The 20,978-nt window shown below is 34.0% G+C and overlaps 1 protein-coding gene, 1 long non-coding RNA gene and 1 pseudogene across 3 annotated transcripts; all 3 read left to right on the plus strand.

The window, feature by feature from the left end:
- Nucleotides 1-3,608: 3,608 nt before the first annotated feature.
- On the plus strand, nucleotides 3,609-12,932 carry LOC148932281 (calmodulin-binding protein 60 E-like; annotated as a pseudogene).
- On the plus strand, nucleotides 10,953-16,048 carry LOC125215020 (calmodulin-binding protein 60 A-like). 2 transcript variants are annotated; one of them, XM_048116323.2, is made up of 12 exons: nucleotides 10,953-11,189; nucleotides 11,750-11,857; nucleotides 12,177-12,264; nucleotides 12,725-12,777; nucleotides 12,890-13,311; nucleotides 13,533-13,696; nucleotides 13,913-14,113; nucleotides 14,212-14,389; nucleotides 14,476-14,594; nucleotides 14,715-14,811; nucleotides 14,903-15,161; nucleotides 15,243-16,048. In XM_048116323.2, exons 5-10 carry the CDS (start codon nucleotides 13,056-13,058, stop codon nucleotides 14,733-14,735), a joined length of 939 nt encoding a protein of 312 aa, XP_047972280.2. In that variant the 5' UTR covers nucleotides 10,953-11,189; nucleotides 11,750-11,857; nucleotides 12,177-12,264; nucleotides 12,725-12,777; nucleotides 12,890-13,055; the 3' UTR covers nucleotides 14,736-14,811; nucleotides 14,903-15,161; nucleotides 15,243-16,048. The 2 variants fall into 2 exon arrangements, with proteins under 2 accessions (XP_047972280.2, XP_047972262.2); XM_048116305.2 differs by having other exon boundaries at nucleotides 14,476-14,811.
- Nucleotides 16,049-18,350: 2,302 nt separating this feature from the next.
- On the plus strand, nucleotides 18,351-19,819 carry LOC125193984 (uncharacterized). Its single transcript, XR_016135011.1, has 2 exons — nucleotides 18,351-19,200; nucleotides 19,417-19,819. It is a non-coding gene; the product is annotated as an uncharacterized LOC125193984 (long non-coding RNA).
- The last annotated feature ends 1,159 nt before the right edge of the window (nucleotides 19,820-20,978 follow it).

Consider the following 20,978-nt stretch of genomic DNA (forward strand, 5'->3'; position numbering starts at 1 on the left):
CCAGAGGGAAGCACGAAAATTTATGTATTAAATCACTTTAAATCTCCTTTCTAATCTCCTTTTATATTGAGTTATGATGGGCCAGATTAGGGATCCATGGAAGTTGGACTTGGGCCAAACCTGTTGGACTTTTACTAATTAAATTGAGCCCCAATTTAATACAAGTCCAAACAGAATATTATTATCATCCACTATAGTATAATAATATTGACTGCCCGTCCAATCCCAAATTACGAGTAATCCGGGCTTTTACCTCTTTAATTTATTATTTCTCGTGTTAAAGATATAAATATCCATTAATCAATTTAAGTCTGCTATTTGACTTTAATTAATTAATATCTTCTTCCAAGAGTTGTCTAGTTCAAAATCTTTATTTATTATTCTAGAATAAATTCCAACCGGCCGGGTTTCTGAATAATAAAACCTTTTTCGAACACCTCTTGAGGATATTATCAAACTGGACTCACCCAGCACACGATTCATTGCAATAACAATACTAGCACCTCTAGACATTGATCACCACTACCCAAGATATCAGGATTCTTGGATTGCGAAAAATCCGCACCATTTGATAAATCAAAGTAGTGCATAATCAGTATCGTATGCTCAATGTTATGTCAACAATGATTAAGAAATAACAATCACCGAGACTTCGTCTTTCGGTAAATAGCAAGAAAGACTTATCTCAACCGTTAGATCCTTCAGTGCTATACCACACCAGTGTCGTTTATTTCCTAAGGTAAGGAAATATGCGGACTGACACTGCAACCTTTCACGATAGGTAACCAAAGCCTATCTAGGTTGTGAAATTCTATTTCTCTTCTACAAAGAACCGACTGCGTCACCTTCTGTGAACGTCGTTCACGACCAGTCTACTATGTAGAAGAATTAGACTTATTTGCTTCTTATACATTTAAATGTTTGAGAAACATCTTATAAATGCACAAGCAAACATCAATGCGATAAAATTACTTCTTCTCGCTTTGGGTTAAAAGTGGATTGTAAAATTTATTGTATACAAGCAATTCTATCCGTACAACATGCTCGAAATATACTTTTCAGTATACCAATCCTAACAGCTACTGCTTTCACTCAAGATTTCCCAGAGACCTTGCTGCATCAAGATTGCCTTCATCTTGAGCCTCCACAACCCGAAATCATTTCACCCAGTGAACTTCTCAACTTCAAACTTCGTTGTTGACATTTCTCAAACAGTTGGAGTGCAGTGATCAAGAACTCACTTCAACCACCAGCTTCAAACTTCGATCTACCTAGAAAAACAAAACCTTACTATCTTGCTTCAATCGGTTTCCCACAGACGGCGGCACTTGTTAGGATTCGAACTCAAAGATCAATCAAGAACCAGAAGAACACTACCGAAAGTGAAAGACAAGAAATGGGAGCACACAATGAATTACGTGGTTCGGCAATCTCTTTCCTACATCCACGGAGAAGAAACGATGGGATTTATTGATCTAAGTGTGAAGGATGAGATGTGTCGCTCTCTACAAATCTGAAACGCTCAAACTAATCTCAACAAGAGCTAACTATCAAATTGTAACTATGAGTTGAGAATGTGTGTGTGTTGTGTGTAACTCTCTGATTCAACAAGCTATATACAAGAGAATTCAATCAAGATTCACTAGCTAATCTTCAAGTAGTAAATCCGTTATAACCGTTTTTCCCCAACAGCTAGTTCAGCTCTAACAACCGAGCTCACCCGCTGCTTCTCTCGCTTGAGCCCAGACGCTCCCAGCTCAAATATAGAATCACAAAGTTGCAACGGTCACACCTTCACAGATATTTTTACAAAACCTCTTAGTTACCAATTCTTCTCGAAGCTGAGGAACAAACTCGGAGTTTGTCCTCTGTCTTCTCTCGAATTGAGGGGAAGTGTTGGACGACTTGCTGTCTTGAAGGAGTTGGAAGATCAGACGTGCAATGCAGCAAATCAGTTGCGGTTAGAAAAGTAATAGATGAAGATCGTGAACAGTTAAAATAGTTATGGATGTAGAGTGTGGCAGCAGTTAGAATAGTAATGGAATACGTTCTTGTTTAGCATAGTATATATGTGTATTCATGTAATGTAATTCATCATCTTCTGCAAAATATTAAATCATCCGCATCTTCTCATATCAGAAACTCTTCTATCATTTCCTAGTATTTATGTTCATACTTTAACATGGCTGTAACCAAGACTTGTCTTAAATCCATGAATTCTTTCAAAGAGAATTTATGAGTTCTTATATATACATGCATATACAGATTTAGCTGATTGTTTTGTGAAAAAATATACAATAAGCAAGGCTGTAAGTGCAAACAGTGGAAGCATCAGTGTGAAATTGTATATGGTAGTGTTTTAGGGGTGGTCTAGTTTTCCATTCAAGGACTACCTTTTCTGTACATATTCAATATGTGAATAATAAATAGACCCTTACTTCCATGTAGAGCTGCAGATTTGATAACTGAAAGTTTGTTTGGAAATGGAATGGAATTTCCTTTTGAAGGAAACTCTCATCATTGCATCAGAACACAAAAGTTGAATAAACATTCATTTCCTGCAGAGGTATTTTATTCTGAGGATATTGTTCATTCGGACGTTTGTTCATTCTCAAAGAATATATGAGTTGATGAAAATTGTTTAGCACATGTACGTATGTAAATGCTATAAGCAATCTTAAGTATGCTAAAGTGCAAACGTTTGGTTTCATCCTGTTCGGGTGGTCGAAGGTTTCAAATCGGATAAGAGGAGAAGGAGAAGGTTTACCAAGGTTGAGGAATTGGAATTGGAAAGAGGGAGAAGGCTTGCCAAGGTCTAAGGAAACTGAATCAACAAAAAAGGAGCATATGTGGTAAATTTAGGTGGCAAGTAACTTTTGTTTCTTGATCAAGAAATATCACTGAGTTTCCTTGTCTAATTTTAGAGCTATTTCAAAGATGCGAATCAAACCTCAGCTCGGCTCAAGGAGAAACTGGAGTTGAGGAACGGGAATGCTTGAAAATATTGACCAGTGAGGACATAACCTTCAAGATTGCATTTCTCAGGTTGAAATTTGCCTATGCACCAACAGATAGATTTGCAGCAAGGTCTCAGACTCCATTCTTGATTTTGGTGGCAATATTTTTTTGCAGGAAATGAGGTAGTTTCCTATCTGTTTCTGGGAAACCATAATCTTGACTTCTTGAGTTCTTGACTATGGAAGTGATCAAATAATCTAGTGTAATTGAACATTAAGATAATATGGTAGAGAAAAAAAAAATCAAAAATCAAAGAACACTGAAACACAACAACACAAACCGAGACTTCATCTTGGCCAAATGTGGGTGCTGACAGACACTATTAACACATGCTTTAACATCACCCTCTTTTTCTTATATTTTGATGCTCACTTTTCAAACAGAATAGACAAGAAACAGAATAGTTAGAGAATGGTGTCGATGGATGAGGTGATGCAAATTGTAAGTAAGCACACAAATGTATGTAGATGCTAAATAACCTGCAGTATGTATGTTTACATTCTTGTTTCTTATGCGCGATATTCTGCTAAGGTCGAAGAAGAGTTGGAATCCAAGAAAGCGAGAATCTTTTACAAGTTAGGCGCGAAATAATGCCACCAGAGTTCAAGTTAGGCGAGAGAGCTGTTGGTGCTTCTGCTTGTGTAAAGGAAGCCAAGACGGAGGCCTTCACCCTCAAGAATTTCTGCATCAAATGTGAGTCTGCCTTGTTATTTGATAATGATGAGATGTCTCTGACTAAATAATTGTTCTTCTACTTGATCTTCACATAATGAGAAACATGCGAATCCATCTATATCTGATGAAGTATGGTGGTTAGATTGTATTCGGAGGTGTGGTGAGATCGATTAGCGTCTTCAAGAAAACAACATTTGCACTGTGGAGGATTTCCCCATTCAACACCTCATAAATCCTCAACGCCTCAAGAGTGTAACCTTTTTCTCTTGTCTTAATCTGTATTCTGTATTATACTTGTTAGTTGTCTGATAAAAGTCCATAAGTTTCCTCATTCCTCCTCAGATGACAAATGAAGTGTCTAATTAAGGTGCAAATGAAGAATTTCGCTATCCAATCTTGCCTTTGTACAAATGAAGTATTGCTAATTTGCTGCTTCAGTTGAAAATAGGTCTAAACTAGTTTGTTGGCCTGTGTAGCTTGTGAATTCCCCAAATAAGAATTGGCAGAAGATTGTTGGTAATGCTCGAGCATGCCTAAGTAGCGAAAGGGTGTACTGTTACATAGACCTGGAGAAGAAAACAGGCATCGTCTTCAATATTCTAGGAGACATGCTAAGACTATTTCCGGATCAGACGAGCGCACTGCAGTCAGAAAAAGGAAAGGCATACATACACTTGTTCTAATTTGTAGTTGCTAGCATATCAATGATAACTATCTTAGTAAATCAAGATTCATCACTTTGAATGACAGGCTGATGCTGATAAACTGTTAGCATCTGTTTGCCAAAACTGGGGGCAGGTACAGGCTTTTGATGGTCAGAATTTTCTTTGATGATCGGTAATACACATTTGGACACTTCATATCACAGTTTCAACCCGATGATGAGCTTTCTTGGAGACCAGACTTTCTTTGCAGGAAGTGGCGTACCTAAAGAGGGTCATGGGGGACCCATGGAACCCCCAACCATTTTACTAATGACTATGTATTATCTATATTAACAGCTATCTTAAATAATTCAATAGCCCAGTTGGCTTTTTACCAGCTGGGCTATTGAATTTAAGGTTTTAGCCTTTTTTACTTATTCTTCCTATTATTTTTATTTTCCCTTATTTTTCTTATTTACTTTTCCTTTTGTTTCTTATTTACAATAGATCTTATAAAAATTATACTTTAATATATGCCTTTTAGAATCTTATTCTCACTATAAGAGCAATTACTAAAAAAATTTCATAAATTTTATATTGATTCTCTATTATTTATTTTATGTGTTCTTATTTGTAGTATCACTTTTTTGATTTACATTTTTATTTAGCTATAATTAGAATACAATTCAAGTCTTTTCTTACAATAATTTATGTTTTATTTTTTGACAAAGTTATTTTTTTACGTTGGCATTGCATCTATCAACAATCATCTTACCTATATCTCTATCTTTTGTATTTGATTCTCTAAATTATCGACACAAAAAATACCCTAGTACTAGGAATACGTTTGGACCCCCCACCTTTAAAATCCTGCGTCCGCCACTGTTTGCAGGCATTGATGAGGTCATGCACGACGCCTTTGGTTACTAATGAATGAACGGAATGCAGCATCCGAGGTGGTTGGTGGTGGGAGAAAGGGATGGAAAATATTGTTCATTGTTTTGATATTTAGGAAGAGGGTGGTTTAAGGAATTAGATGTTAGTCCAACCCGAAAGAAACAGAGTTGGTTAATGATAATGTGTGGTTGTGTTGAATGGAATTCCCACTCTCATTCTCTTACTTGGTACTCCCTATTCCATGTTATTCCATTTTCATGGAATAGTTCCTAATTTTTATATTAATAAAATTATAGGAGTACATATTATGTTACTTTCTTCTTTTCAGCTATAGTCACAAATTTTAATGCACAATAAGTAAGATAGAGAAAAAGAAAAAATAATTAAAGTATTATTAATAGAATGAGTCTTATCTCAATAGAGACAAAATAATTTCCAAAACTAAAAAATGCATACTTTTGAGTTTTGTGGGAAAATCTAAAAAGGAAAGAATGCGCATACTCTTGTCATGGGACGAAAAGCGTATTATATACTACTCCCTCCGTATTTAAAAGAAACATTTGAAACGACACGAATTTTAATGCACAATTGGTAATATAAGTGAGAAGAATTGGTAAAGTAAAATAGAGGAAGAGAAAGATTGTGGGTCCATGTATTAAAATAGAAAGATTTTAAAATTTCTATTTTTAAGAAATGACCCAACATGAAAATAGTTGCTATTTTTAAAAAACGGAGGGAGTACTATTATTAATCTATTGTGACTATAAATTAATTACACACAATCTAATAAACGAGATGAATTAAAAAAACATTGATGCAAGTAATTTTCAATTTTAATAAAGGGTAATGGTTAATTTGGTCCTAAATATATGACCAAAATACGAATTTCGTTCAAAACATCCATTTTTTGTAAAGTAGGTCCATAACAAATGAAATGCTTGTCGGAGTGGTCCTTTTTTTACGGTTCCGTAAAAAAACTGACGGTCATGTCACTGTGCAATTAGCGTAGACCGTTAATTTTTTGACAAAACCGTAAACAAAAGGACTATTTCATCGAAATTTTCAATTGTTATGGACCTGTTTTTTCAAAAAGTGAATGTTTTGGACCAAATTCGTATTTTGGTAATATGTTTAGGACCAAAATTGACATTTACTCTTTAATAAATTTATTTAACATATTTGAATATTTTTATAGGATCAAATTAGACCGAGTGCACACGCACACTCGCGTGCACCCCACACCAACCCCCATACACATAGTGGTTGACGCAGAAAAAAGTTATGGTAGGGGCTGAACTGTATATACTTTCTTGTCTGCGAATAATTATCTCATATTTTCTTATAGTCCGTCGTCGAAGAATAATTATATCTATATCATCTTATACTTTTGGTGCGCATTTCATTAACTTCCATCATTCAAATTTTATGTAACATTAATGTATAATGTAGGAGTATTACTTAAATTTCATTAATTTTTTCAAGTCATTTTTCTTTACAATTCTTAAAACTCGAACATATATAAAATAAGAAAATAAAAATAATATATCACGGACGGAAGGAATATTTTCTAGTACTAATATATACTAGTATGTAATTATAGGGGAGTGTTATATTGCTAACTCAATACTTAATTGCTAACTATAATTAAATAATAGTAGTCATTAGATATTCAAATTAAGGGCCAAGATCATCAGCCCCGCAATCTCAATACGATAAAAAAAACGTCAATAAGGGTATTAAGGTCAATTTACAACAAATTAGTTGTAACTAACTTTTGAAAAATATCTCATAACTTTAAAACGAATAAAACTCTCTCGATTTAAATTATTTTTTCGCACAACATATATCAAATTAAAGATAATTTCATAAGGATTAATAACGAGATCTCACTTGCATATGTTCCGATGTAAAAATTCGAAAAACATTTCAAATTTTTGTATAAATTTTGTTAACAGCTTTATATCAATACACGACACACAATATGTCAATACAATGCTTGTACAACGTCAATATGAAATTGTATTGACATTGTCATGTCTTTATGTTGATGTATTTCATACACTTTATTGACATTGTGTTTCTAAACCCTAAATTTGATAGTTGCTAGTATTATATTTTTAATATTAAAAAATAAAAAACAAAATTATGCATGGCAAATTATAGACCACATGATTTCTAAAATCTTATGGTCTTAAGTTAGTTGTAATTAGCAATTAAATGATGAGTTAGCAATATAACACTCCCCCTCCGTCCCACAAAAGATGTCACACTTGTGGGACGGTACGAGATTTTAGGAGGTCTTATTTTGTGTGTTAAATGAAGAGAGAAAATATAATTTTTATATTTATGTGAGAGAGAACTTTTTCCAAAAAGGGAAATGTGACATATTTTGTGGGACAAACTAAAAAGGAAAGTGTGACATCTTTTGTGGGATGGAGGGAGTACCAAATTAGGGTTTTGGATGAAAATGTCAATATAGTGTTTCAAAAATATCAACATAATGCTTTGAGAATGTTAACACATTGCTTATATTGACATTCTACATGTATTGTATTGACATATTTTATATAATATGTTGACATTTGTGCTGTACGAAAAAATTAAAAAAATTCGAATTTTTTTTCAAATTTTGATGTCGGAACATATGCAAGTGAGATCTCGTTAGAATCCTTATAAAATTATCTTTAATTTGATATATGTTGTGTGAAAAAATAATTTAAATCGAGAAAGTTATATGTGTTTTAAAGTTATGGGATATTTTTCAAAAGTTAGTTACAACTAATTTGTTGTAAATTGACCTTAATACCCTTATTGACGTTTTTATTGATTGTATTGACATTTTGAGGTTGATGATATAAGTCCTTAATTTGAATATCTAGGGGGAGTGTTATATTGCTGACTCATAACTTAATTGCTAACTGCAACTAAATAATAGCCATTAGATATTCAAATTAAGGGCTTAGATCATCAATCCCTAAATGTCAATACGATTAATGAAAAACGTCAATAAGGTCATAGGATTAATTCCAAAAAATATCAATAGTGGTATTAATGTCAATTAACTACATGTATAGTTATAACTTACTTTTAAAATAAATCCCAAAACTTTAAATTCATATAACATATATCAAATTAAAGATAATTTCATAAGGATTCCAACGATATCATACATGCATATGTTAAGACGTCAAAATTTGAAAAAAAAATTCGAAATTTTTTAATTTTTTCGTACAAGCAGAAATGTCAACATACTATATAAAATATGTCAATATAATACATGTAGAATGTCAATATAAGCAATGGGTTAACATTCTTAAAGCATTGTGTTGATATTTTCGGAACACTAGATTGACATTTTCATCCAGGACCCTAATTTGGAGTTTTTTTTTATCTTTTTCGATTTAATTAATAAAAATGAAAATTACACGTGACAAATTGTAGACCACACGTTTTCAAAAATCCTATGGCCTTAAATTAGTTGTAGTTAGCAATTAAATGATAAGTTAGCAATTGATCACTCTCCGAATATATAGTGGTTATTATTTAGTTGCATTTAGCAATTAAGTATTGAGTTAGCAATATAACACTCCCCCTATTAGCATTAATATATATTTGGGGCTGAGCTAGAATTTCAATATAGAGGGAAAGGAGCAAAAATATATACACCCCTCGTCCCACAAAAGATGTTACACTTTCCTCTTTAGTTTGTCTAACAAAAGATGTCACATTTTCATTTTTGGAAAAAGATCTCTCTCACATGAATATAAAATAATATTTTCTCTCTCCATTTAACACACAAAATAAAACCTCCTAAAATCCCGTGTCGTCCCATAAGTGTGACATCTTTTGTGGGACGGAGGAAGTACAAGGAAGTCAAGAGTAGAGGAGGGGCGTTTATGAAGAAATTTGAATTAATATATTTCCAAATTTGAGGGTCATCTGAATGCTTATAGCACCCTAATCCAAAATTGAGACCAAATCTATACCCTTACATTTTAAAATGAATGGATGAGATTAAATCTTACGAATCTCAATAAATAGTAGATAAAATATCAACAAAAGGGTAATATCGTCATTATGTTATTATATGATAACTTTCGTGAGTGTTTTTTTATATCAACATAATGTATTACAAATATCAACAATATGACATAAGAATATCAACACTAGTACAAGAAAATATCAACACATATTTATTGAGATTTTTACATGGTTTTATTGAGATTTTATATGCATTATATTGAAATTTATTGATGTATTTGTTGATAAAAATCTGGTTATCACCATTTGCGAAAACTAAAGTAAAAAATATCAAATTTCATCATCTGAACGTCGTCGGAACATATGCAATTGAGATCTCGTTGGAATCTTTATAATATTATCTTTAATTTGATATATTTTTTGCGAAAAAATAATTTAAATCGAGAGAGTTACGTAAATTTAAAATTTTAAGATAATTTTAATGAGAAAGAATTGACATTAATATCTTTTATTTTTATTTAATAATTTTCTTAATTAAAAATATAATCAATACTAATCTAATAACTAGATTTGATTTTAATTTAGAATTACTAATTAGTTATGAATTAATCACTCCTCAAATTTGGTGAACAAAATATAACACATGCTTGATTACGGCGGGGGGGACCATGAATTAATCACTCCTCAAATTTGGTGAACAAAATATAACACATGCTTGATTACGGCGGGGGGGGACCATGTGGCTCCGCCACTGATAGTAATACATTATTATTGAGGCCACTTGGTCTTTCTCTTTCTTCTATGCATTCACCAATAAAATTTTGCCTGGCATAATTTTATTGGTGCTTATTATTTTTCTAAATATTCTTTATTTTTAATATATTACATAAAAAAATTAAAAATTATACTAATTTTTCATAATTTTTCATTCTCTATTCATAGAGATCAAATTTGCTACTCTATCAATTTTAGTGTATTTAAGTCAATTTTTTTATTTCAGAAAGTTCCATCATAGTATAGTCATTTCTCTATTCAACAAAAGATAACACATTTTCACTCAGTTACTTTATTCTTTATACTATTATTAATCTACTGTAATTATAAATTAATTACACACAATTTAATAAACAAAATTAATAAAGAACATTGATACAAGCATTTTTCAATTTTAATAAATATATTTATCATATTTGAGTGTTTTTATAGGATCAAATTAGACCGAGCGCGCATGCACACACCCACACACGCCCACACCCCATGTAAAATTGTACTACCTCGGTCCCACAAATTTTGACACAGTTTATTATTTCGGTCCGTCCCTGAAAATTTGACACACTTCACTTTTTACCATTTTTGGCAGTGGACCTAATATTCCACTAACTCATTCATACTCTCATTTTATTATAAAACTAATACTCCATCTGTCTCATTAAAAATGAAATGTTTCCTAAAATGGAAACAACTCTATCTTTACTTTTTCATCTCTCTTACCTTACTCTCTATTCATTAACTCACAAACCAACACTACATAAAACCCCGTGTCGATTCCCAAATGTTGCATTTTAAGTGGGACGGAAGGAGTACTTTAAAAGTAGGACTCACATCTCACTAACTTTTTCGGGTCAAAGTGTGTCAAAATTTGGAGGATGGAGGTAGTAATTAAGTTAGATAAAAATGCATGTATTACTGTTAACTACTCCCTTACTAGTCTTGCTCGAGATTTCCACAAACTAGTCTTACTTTAGGCATCCAGTTTTCCACAGATTCAATGTGTCCGATCGCTGAACGCGGCTTAACGCGTTGTTTTGGGTGGCTTCGGCCTATTTATATCAACTACTACTCAGTAATTAAGATGAAGATTGAACTTAGATTGGAAAGAAGCATTTATTGTTTAATTTTGTGAAATTGCTTTTGCTCGAGAGTGATGGAGCCTGATCACAACGGAGGTTCATCAGATCAACCAACTCTAGGAAGGTATGTTGATTTGGAGCAATTATTATCTCTTTGATTTTGAGTGTTTCATTCAGCTTACCTCATTTCTCCCCATTTGGAAGAATCCGTTGATTTTTTTCTGTCTTTGTCTTAGCGTCGTCTTTGCATGGCATGCCAGAGAAGATATGGATTCTGTTTAGAATTTAATGAGAATTGCTATAATGATCAATTTTGGACTTAAAATCCTTCTACTTTTTCGTTGCCCTTTCTGATATTTATAGATATTTTCACAACTGTCCTCGTCCTCTTTAGAGGGTGATGAGGTGATTATGAAATGATCATACTTTTGAGCAACAAAAAGAGGCGCAGGTGGGTTCAGATGCTGCCCAATTTTGTCTTTATGAAAGTTAGTCAGAGCGGAAGGATATTTTTATGAGTTGGTTTTTCTTATGATTTATTGAAATGATTCAGTTAGCCTTTTAGTTGGTAATTGCCATTTGCCACAGTTGGAATTCTTTCATCTGTTCATTCTTGATGTTACTAAGTATTACTGCTTGTTTACCTTCACATGCCTCTTACTTTCCGTACTCACTTTATGATAGAATAATTGAAGAAGAGATGGAACATGTGAATCATGTGTGTTAAGAATGTATAACCGAGCGGTTAGCCAAAATATTCCAGTTACTGATCAAGATCTAATTCGTCGAATGGTGAGTGGCTTGCACATCTCTTCTCTTCTATGTTTGTCGAATGCTATATTTCCAATTTACAAAGGATTGATTATTGTTAAAGGAGACTTGCTTTGGATTGATGCATGCAGTAAGTGTCGTTTTTTTAGTCGGTGTTTCTTTTATGATTTATTGAATCCTTTAATTAGCCTTTTAAGTTCATTAATTTGATTTGCTATCGAAAATTGTTAATTGCCACAGTTTGGAATTTTCATTTATTCATTCTTGATTTTACTAAGTTTCAATATTACTGCTTCATTATTTGACATGTCTCTATCTTTCCTTGTTCCCTTCATGATAGCTTTATGGAAGAACAAGTGGCTATAAATTTGTATAGCGAAGCAGTTAGCGAAGGATGTCCAGTTTCTCTCGATCGAGTTCGTGGAATAGTAAGTTGCATGCACATCTTCTCTTCTATGTTTGTTGAATGCTATATTTCCATTTTGCAAAGGATTGATTGCTGTCAAAGGAGGTTTGCTTAGGATTGCTGTAGATGTTCTTGTTTGTCTGACTTTGTCTAGAGGATGTCTCAACATCATGATTGATTATATATGTTAGTATGTTATAAAACACTATAGCAGCCTAATTTAACCCTTAGCCTAGCTTGATTTTCTGTTCAAACTTTGTGGACTGTTCCATCTCAATGTTTCCTTTCCCGTTAGATCGTTACAGTTGAGACTTCATGAACCAGATCCTTTTGTCTCTCAATAGTAAAACCTGTACTTCAACTTCAAGGTATACCTTTCATAAAATCTTAAATTGTCGTGGATCTCGATATTTTCTAATCTTGAGAAATTTATTATGGTTGATTTGCCAATTAGGATATTTGATAGATATCCTTTGTTTTAGGTAATAAAGGCTTTTCAGCCTGCTGCTGGGAGGCTTTTGAGTGAAGGGACTCGGTGAGAATTTATGTTATTGGTTACTAATTTTTTCTCTTATTTTCCGATCAAGAAAAAGGCCCACACTTGTGGTTGATAATAAATTCTGGTATCGTTTCTAATGTGCTGATAGGAATGAGTATTCCGAGGAAAGAAGCCTACAGCTGAAGTTCTGAGGTGAGTGCCTGAAGTTGGCTCTGCTTGATCCGAATGGGCATACTGTGACCTGTGGCCCTGGATCTTCTGCAAAGGTGGAGATACTACTTCTTGAGGACAATGGTGATGTTAATGAACACAACATGACTCTTGAAATGTTTGATAGAAGCATTCAAACAGGAGATAAGAAGAGGCCACACTTTTCTCGAAAAAGTGTCAAGTATATATCGCTCAAGAAGGGTGTTGCGGATTTGAATGATATTAAGTTGGGACACGACAGTGAATGGAGTATGTTCTGCAGCTGCAGGCTGGGGGCGAGGATTGCGCAGAATCTTAAAGGAACTACTGTGCATGAAGCATGGACTGCACCATTTAAGGTTAAAGATAAGCGCGCCAAACGTATGTTCTTCTCACTCTGTGTTGATCTTAATAATTGTATCGTTTTACTGTTCTTTACCAACTAACTCTTCATATCTATCAAACGGCTGCTTCTGCTGCTGTTCTTAGTCTCATCTCCTACTGTGTTGAGATACACAGATTATGCAAAGAACAAGACCATTAAAGTTTAATCTGAATGAGGATGAAGAAACTTCCATATAATTGATGGTTTCCTTTTGCAGAGAATGAGAAATATCCCTGTCCATATCTTACTTCTGAAGTTTGGAGATTGAAGGAAATTTCCAGGAAAGGCAAGCGCTATGAAAGACTGGAAAAGAATCACATCAAAACTGTGCAAGATTTTCTGTTTTGGTACCATGTCATTCCTAAGGAGCTCCAAAACAAAGTAATAGTCCTCGTTTACTATTTATACTAGTTTGATTTATCAAGTGGCGAAACCAGATTTTGTTTGCATACTTGGATTCATGCTATATGTTTTGTTGTTCATATTGTCAATTTAGGTTTAGAATTCACGGTTTATTAGTAGCTTCTAAAGCCAACTTGCAACATATATAGCATGATTATGTCATGAGAAATATTAGTCTCTGTATTATGCCTGCAGATATTATGTGTCGGTGATGTCACATGGAATACAATAGTGGATCGTGCTCAGAGATGCAAAATTGATTGCAAGAAGACGTTCTGTTGCAAATCCTCGAGCGAACCTCAAAGATGTGTTATTTACGATTGTGTGGGAAAACTCAAGGGGGAAATGATAGAGTCCCAGTTTGTTGGGATTGATAATCTGTCTGCTGCTAGAAAGGTGGGGCGGCCTTTAATTTGTTGTTGTGAATAGATTTGTTTATGCAATTGTGGTGTCTCCTACTCCTACTTGTACTAATGAATTATGACCCCTGATAGGATGATGCACTCAAGATACTGAGATCTGTATTAGAAAGAGCATCTGCGTTATATGACGCTAAAAATGAGTTTACATACCCAATCACAAGCGCCATCTGTGATTATGAGACTCTTGGATCAAAAGAAAGAGGAGAGGTGTCCAAACCTGATCCTCAATTCACCCCTCTTGATACCTCAGGTCAGATATGCATCATATTTACTGAAAAGGGTTTTTTGGGTATAATATCATGAAGGTGTTGAATTCCTCTTCCTCCTGTTTTCCAGTTTATGAGGATTTAGAAATAGGCTTCGAGATTCAACAATTTAGTGGAAAGTGGAGGCAGCAGGGGAGTGCAGCAGGTGGCGAGATGGAGGGAGTTGGAGGTTCAAAAGAAAGAGGAGTGGTATCCAATACTGATTCTCAACTCACCCCTCTTCATATCACAGGACAGAGTGCATCATATTTTCTGAAAAAGGTTTAGGGTGTAATATATCCTGAATTCCTCTTCCTCTTGTGTTTCCAGAAAGAGTGCAGCAGGTGGTGAGATGGTTGGAGGTTCAAAGGAAATCACAACAATTTTACAATCTGTTTTATATGATGATGAAAATGAGACGGGAGAGGTATCCAACCCAGTTCACCCTTCTTACTGATCTTGGTAGCATATTAATTATATCTTCCCTTGTAAATCAATATTATCACTTTGAATGACAGGGATATAATGAGAAACTGTTACCACCTGGATTCCAAAACTGTGGGCAGGATAAACATAATTCTTCTCAGGAGCACCTAGCTGGTTTGCATCCATATAGTGACGGAACTGAAGTAGGCGGATCGAGCAGTGGTACACATTTAGACGTTACATTTGACAATAACTACTCAATAATGAACTTGCATGGAGAGCATCTTGGATCAAAAGAAAGAGGAGTGGTATTCAACACTGATCCTCAACTCACCCCTCTTCGTATCTCAGGTCTGAGTGTATCATATTTTCTAAAAAAAAAAGGTTTGGGTATATACATATCCTGAATTCTCCTTCCTCTTGTGTTTCCAGATTTTGAAGTAGGTTCCGCGAGTGCAGCAGGTGGTGATATGGTTGTAGGTGGAGGTTCAAAGGAAAGCGCAATGTCAGCATTAAAAGTGGATGAGCAGTTGCTTCATGACCATGAGTACCACGCTCAAAGCCCAAATCCCATGACGTATTATTATGATGATCATTTGCATTATGTTGCTAATTCGCCACGTGATTCGCACAGTAATCTACGGGTGAGTAAACAATCAAGCATGAACAACACCATTGGTACAGCTCAGGCATCGCAAACTAGAGTGCTCATCACTGGATTCCAAGCCAAAATGTGCGAGAAAATATTGAATGAATTTGTTCAAAAAGTGGTGCATCATCGTACAGTTTCAGTGCTGCGGGTGAAGATGTTGTATCAAAAATTATCCAAGAGGCTATCCAAGAAACATTAATTTCTGCGGGTGAAGATGTTGTATAAAAAATTATCCAAGAGGCTATCCAAGAAACATTAATTTTATTACATTCGAATGGAGTAGAAATTGAAGATGAATGGACTAGAGATTGAAGTCTAGTGGACTCATCAGTGAAGAAAGAGACCAAGAAGATTAGATAGTTATATCATTATTTCTGATTGGAGACTACACAAGCTGTTTTTGGTATTTACTTGTTTCCTAGTTAATAGAACAAGTAGATGGAAATGTGTTAATTGTTTTTCCTTTTACTAGTTAAAGTATCATTTCAAGTTTATTTCCTTCTAGCTTATTTTCCTTTTAATCTTAGAACTAGTGCCTTAAAAGGCTCACATATGTTGGACTAATTTCAGACTTGATTTTGAATCATATTTTGTGAGTTTTCCATTTGTGGCATCATTCATCCACCGTATCAAAACTCCCGCATGGTCATATCGCTTTGCATCAGGAGCCAGATTTTGACAAAGGTGACTTAATATGAATCTTATAGATTGAAGACTCATGAATTTGCCCCGGACTTATTCTTGTAAATAAACCCAACAAATAAACAAGATAAACCAAGAAATGGAACAAGAAAAAATGGATAAAAGGATAGAGGATGGATTAGTGTTATGATTTAGGTGAAGAACAAGAAAGAAATCCTAAAGGCACTTTCACATACAAACACCTAATGGCTCCACAAACTAGCAACACAAGAACTAGCAAGCATACCTTTACAATCAACCTTAGCCCGGCAAAAGATCGAATGCAACCCGAAGGAATTTGATAAGTCTTCAAAAGATGAAGAAGGTGAGCTCTCAAATATGGAGAAATAGTCTCTTACAAATATTCAAAAGCTGAGAATGAAAACCCTACAAAAGAGTATTTATACTAAAACAAAAGTAATAGGGAAAATAGTCTTTAAAATCTTAAAAAATGGCATTTTCGGGCAAAACGCCCGGCCCGGGCGTTTTGGGGCTTGCCCGGGCGTTTTCTCTGTGGCCGGGCATTTTTGGCAGCTCTGCGCGACTTTCGTCAAACGGCCATAACTTCCTCATTCGAGCTCTGATTGAGGCGCGTAAGGTACTCACGCGAAGCTCTTTCGACGATCAAGATAATGGTGGTCTTAGAACAGCATTTGGACATCATTTTGATAGGCAAATTCTAGTTTGAGTCAGACCTTCGAATTCGGCTTGGCTCCTTGTCATATCTCCACCTTCTTTTCGGACCTCAATCAACCCATGGCCCTCGATATAGTTGCATCCTATGATTGTGAATACCCGGATTCACATCATCCTCTCCTTCTTTATGAAAGGATTTGTCCTCAAATCCGATTCTTAGATTCATCTTTCGGACACCCGGATTCACATCATTCCCTCTAATTGAAATTTTTTTCTTATCATTGTAATTTTTGTTCTGGTATCAGCCAAGCACTGTAAAAAAATAACAATTTTGTTAATTTCCGTTTTGTTTTATTTTTGGGTTCCCGACAACTTATATACTTGTTCCTAAAAAAATCCAAATTTTTTTAGAATTTTTTTCAGAATGTTTGGGAAATTCTTTTTTGGTTTGTTGAATAGACTTGTGCTTGATAAGCGACTGTTTTGGGTGATAACTTGAGAGAGATTCTTAAGTGGAAAAAGACATGAGTGTGTGAGATTATTAAGCCATCCATAACCCTATTTCTTAATTATCTATCTCTCTCCTTCATTATTCATGGGTCACACACCATTTTTTTTTTACTCCCTTTCTTAATATACCCATCTCTACCATTCACTATTTATAGGTCCCACTATTGCATTTTATTTTCATTTCATTATCTATTTTAATTTGTTTTATAATTAAATTATTTTTTCAATTTAATTAAAATACAATATTCATTAAATAATAAAATATTCACTATAAATTAAAATTTAATTAAAATTTTAAATTAGTATTCATCATTGTGAAATTATAATTATATTTTATTTTAGGGTTTTTGGCTTTAAAAACCAAAAACTTTCACCGAATTCCGGTTTTTCCCACGAACTATAAGATTGGTTTTTAAAACCACGAACTTTCACATCGTTTGCTATTCCCAACCCGACCTGAATAACACCTTTGAGAACGATTTGTGCAGATGATTTTTTACGACAATTTGTGAGGACGATTCTGAAGATGAAACCCTAACACCCAAAATTGATTCGCCTACCTGAGGAACGACTGAATTCGAAATGAAGATGAACAAAATCTGACCGAATTCTAACTGAATTCGAATATGACGATTTCGTTTAGGGTTTACGAGATTTTGATTGATTTTGATCATTTAAGTGTTTTAATTGTGATTGAGGGTAAAACGAAGTCGTTTAAGGTCATAAAACCGACGTCCATCTCATTTTTGCGGCTGTCCACGTTGGACAACTTCTGCACCGAAAATGTGTTATTCAGGTCGGGTTGGGAATAGCAAACGATGTAAAAGTTCGTGGGAAAAACCGGAATTCGGTGAAAGTTTTTGGTTTTTAAAGCCAAAAACCCTTTATTTTAAAAATATTATTTGAAATAGATTTTTTTAAATAAAAATCAATTTTTTATAATCAATTTTTATAATAAAAATCTATTTTTAAATATAGTTATTTTTAATTGGACAAAAGTCCACTCGTCGACTTCACGCCCTATAGATGCACCATATGGATGAGTCATGAGATGGCTCGCCATCTCTCTCCAGAAGAAGACACTCCACGAGACGAGATTAGAAAGAGGGAGAAGGCTTGCCAAGGTCTAAGGAAACTGAATCAACAAAAAAGGAGCATGTGGTAAATTCAGGTGACAAGTAACTTTTGTTTCTTGATCAAGAATATCACTGAGTTTCCTTGTCTAATTTTAGAGCTATTTCAAAGATGCGAATCAAACCTCAGCTCGGCTCAAGGCAAAACTGGAGTTGAGGAACGGGAATGCTCGAAAATATTGACCAGTGAGTACATAAAAGGAGAAGGATTTTTTTTCTTTTTTGAGGATGGTCTCGACTCTCTTTGTTCAATATTGTAGAAGAAGTTGCTGTGCAGTTTCCTCATCATTTCTGTCAAAATTCCATTTTTGACTTTAACACAATCTTCACCCTAACTAGATTGCATTTCTCATGTTGAAACTTTCTTCTGCATTAATAGATGGATTTGCAGCAAGGTCTCCGACTCCATTCTTGATTTTGGTGGCAATATTTTTTTTTTTTTTTTGCAGGAAATGAGTTAGTTTCTTATCTGTTTCTGGGAAACCATGATCTTAACTATGAAAGTGATTAAATAATATAGTGTAGTTGAATATTAAAAAAATATGGTAGACAAAAAATAAAAAATCAAAGAACAGTACTGAAACACAAAAACACAAACCGAGACTTCATTTTGGCCAAATCAAAAATCAAAGAACCTGAGTACAAACTCATCCCACATCGGGAGTCTGATGGAAGTTGGAAGGTATATATAATTCCTGTCAAAAACAGATCCTGCAGGCTTGATCCCCAAAGTGGAGGATTTCCTCATTCAACACCTCATAAATCCTCAACGCCACAAGTATGTAACCTTTTTCTCTTGTCTTAATCTGTATTATAGTACTCCCTTGTTAGTTGTCAAATGAAAATCCATAAGTTTTCTTATTCCCTCCTCAGATGACAAATGAAATGTCTAATTAAGGTGAAAATGAAGAATTTTGCTTTGTACAAATGAAGTATTGCTAATTTGCTTCTTTAGTTTAAAATAGGTCTAAACTAGTTTGCTGGCCTGTTGTAGATTGTGAATTCACCAAATAAGAATTGGCAGAAGATTGTTAGTAATGCTCGAGCATGCCTAGTTAGCGGAAGGGTGTACCGTTACATAGATCCGGAGAAGAAAACAGGCATCATCTTCAATATATTCGCCTTTGGCTACGGACATGGCCTAATGAACGAATGGTATGCAGCATCTGAGGTGGTTGATGGTGGGAGAAAGGGATGGAGAATACTGTTCTTTGTTTTGAAATTTAGGCAAAGCCGCAAAGGCTGGTTTTAGTCTTTTAAATGTTAGTCCAATTCGAGTTGGCTAACGATAAAGTGTGGTTGTATTCTTCATATATATTAGTTGGATTGTTGAAGCTGTTTTGTGTTGAAAAGATACTCTCTTGTGATCATTATGGTTACGAGTTTTTTAGTTACTATTGAATTTCAAGAAGATTTAATTTGACAAAATCTAGTCATCGATCCTTTCACATGCATCTCACTACAACGCTCTATAACTAAATCTCACACGAAATATTGTATCGAAAAAAATTGATTATTTTGATGATTGGTATATGTCGGTTAAATTAATTCCCATGTTAGTTTTTCGACCCGTCTTATTTTTCACTTTTTAATGTGTTAAATAAACTAATCAAGTAATTGAGTTAAATAATCTACATTGAAAATTCTATCATGATCGCCTTCAAATTTTTCACCTTCTGATTGTGATTTGAAATTTACAAAAGATATTCTAGTACAATTACAATCTCAACTTAAATACAAACTAATTTATGTTTAAATATTTGTTCTGTTTGGGTTGTGATCCGTTGCTAACTTTTCTTAAATTGCTAACTTGCTAACTCATCAACGTAATGTATTAAAAATGTCAACATGATGATACTGAAATGTGAATATAAACTTACGTTGATATTTTAATACATTGTAATGACATTAATATTAAAATGTCAACACAGTTTATTAAAATGTCAATACAAATATGTATTGACATTTTAATGTGATCGTTTTGACATTTTTAATACACTAAGTTGATAGTTAACAAGTTAGCAATTTAAGAAAAGTTAGCATTATAACACACCCCTTCGTGTCAAACATCTGCTCATGTTAATTTATTCATCTAAAATAGTTTATTTGTTAGTGGTAAACCAAACGCTATTACCAAACGGGACCTATCACCTAATGGCTAACATTAGCGTGTGCGTCAACTCAATAAGTTGTGCTTATTACAATTTCTTATTATTTATCGAACGACGACTTTTTACAAAAAAGCCTAATAGTAGTAATTTGAATTGGCGGTCGTCTTATTGCTGAAATAATCAAATTTGTCTGCGCATTGATTTTTCGAATTAAATTAAATGTGTTTGTATAATTACGTACTTTTTCTGGGTAATTTATATCACGATAAAACGACTTTTTAAATGTTCTTGCAAAATATCTTACTAGTGGTTATAATCTTGCTCTCGATTACATTCATTCATCTATAATTTACTACTCGAACTTGACTTAATAATATGATTTCGTACATTTTTCATAATCAGAGATGATTATACCCCCTATCCCATTTCATAATCACAGATAAAT

The sequence above is a fragment of the Salvia hispanica genome, chromosome 2 (assembly GCF_029641045.1).
Source record: "Salvia hispanica isolate PSC_SH4W2 chromosome 2, Shi_PSC_v1, whole genome shotgun sequence".
Lineage (NCBI taxonomy): Eukaryota > Viridiplantae > Streptophyta > Magnoliopsida > Lamiales > Lamiaceae > Salvia > Salvia hispanica.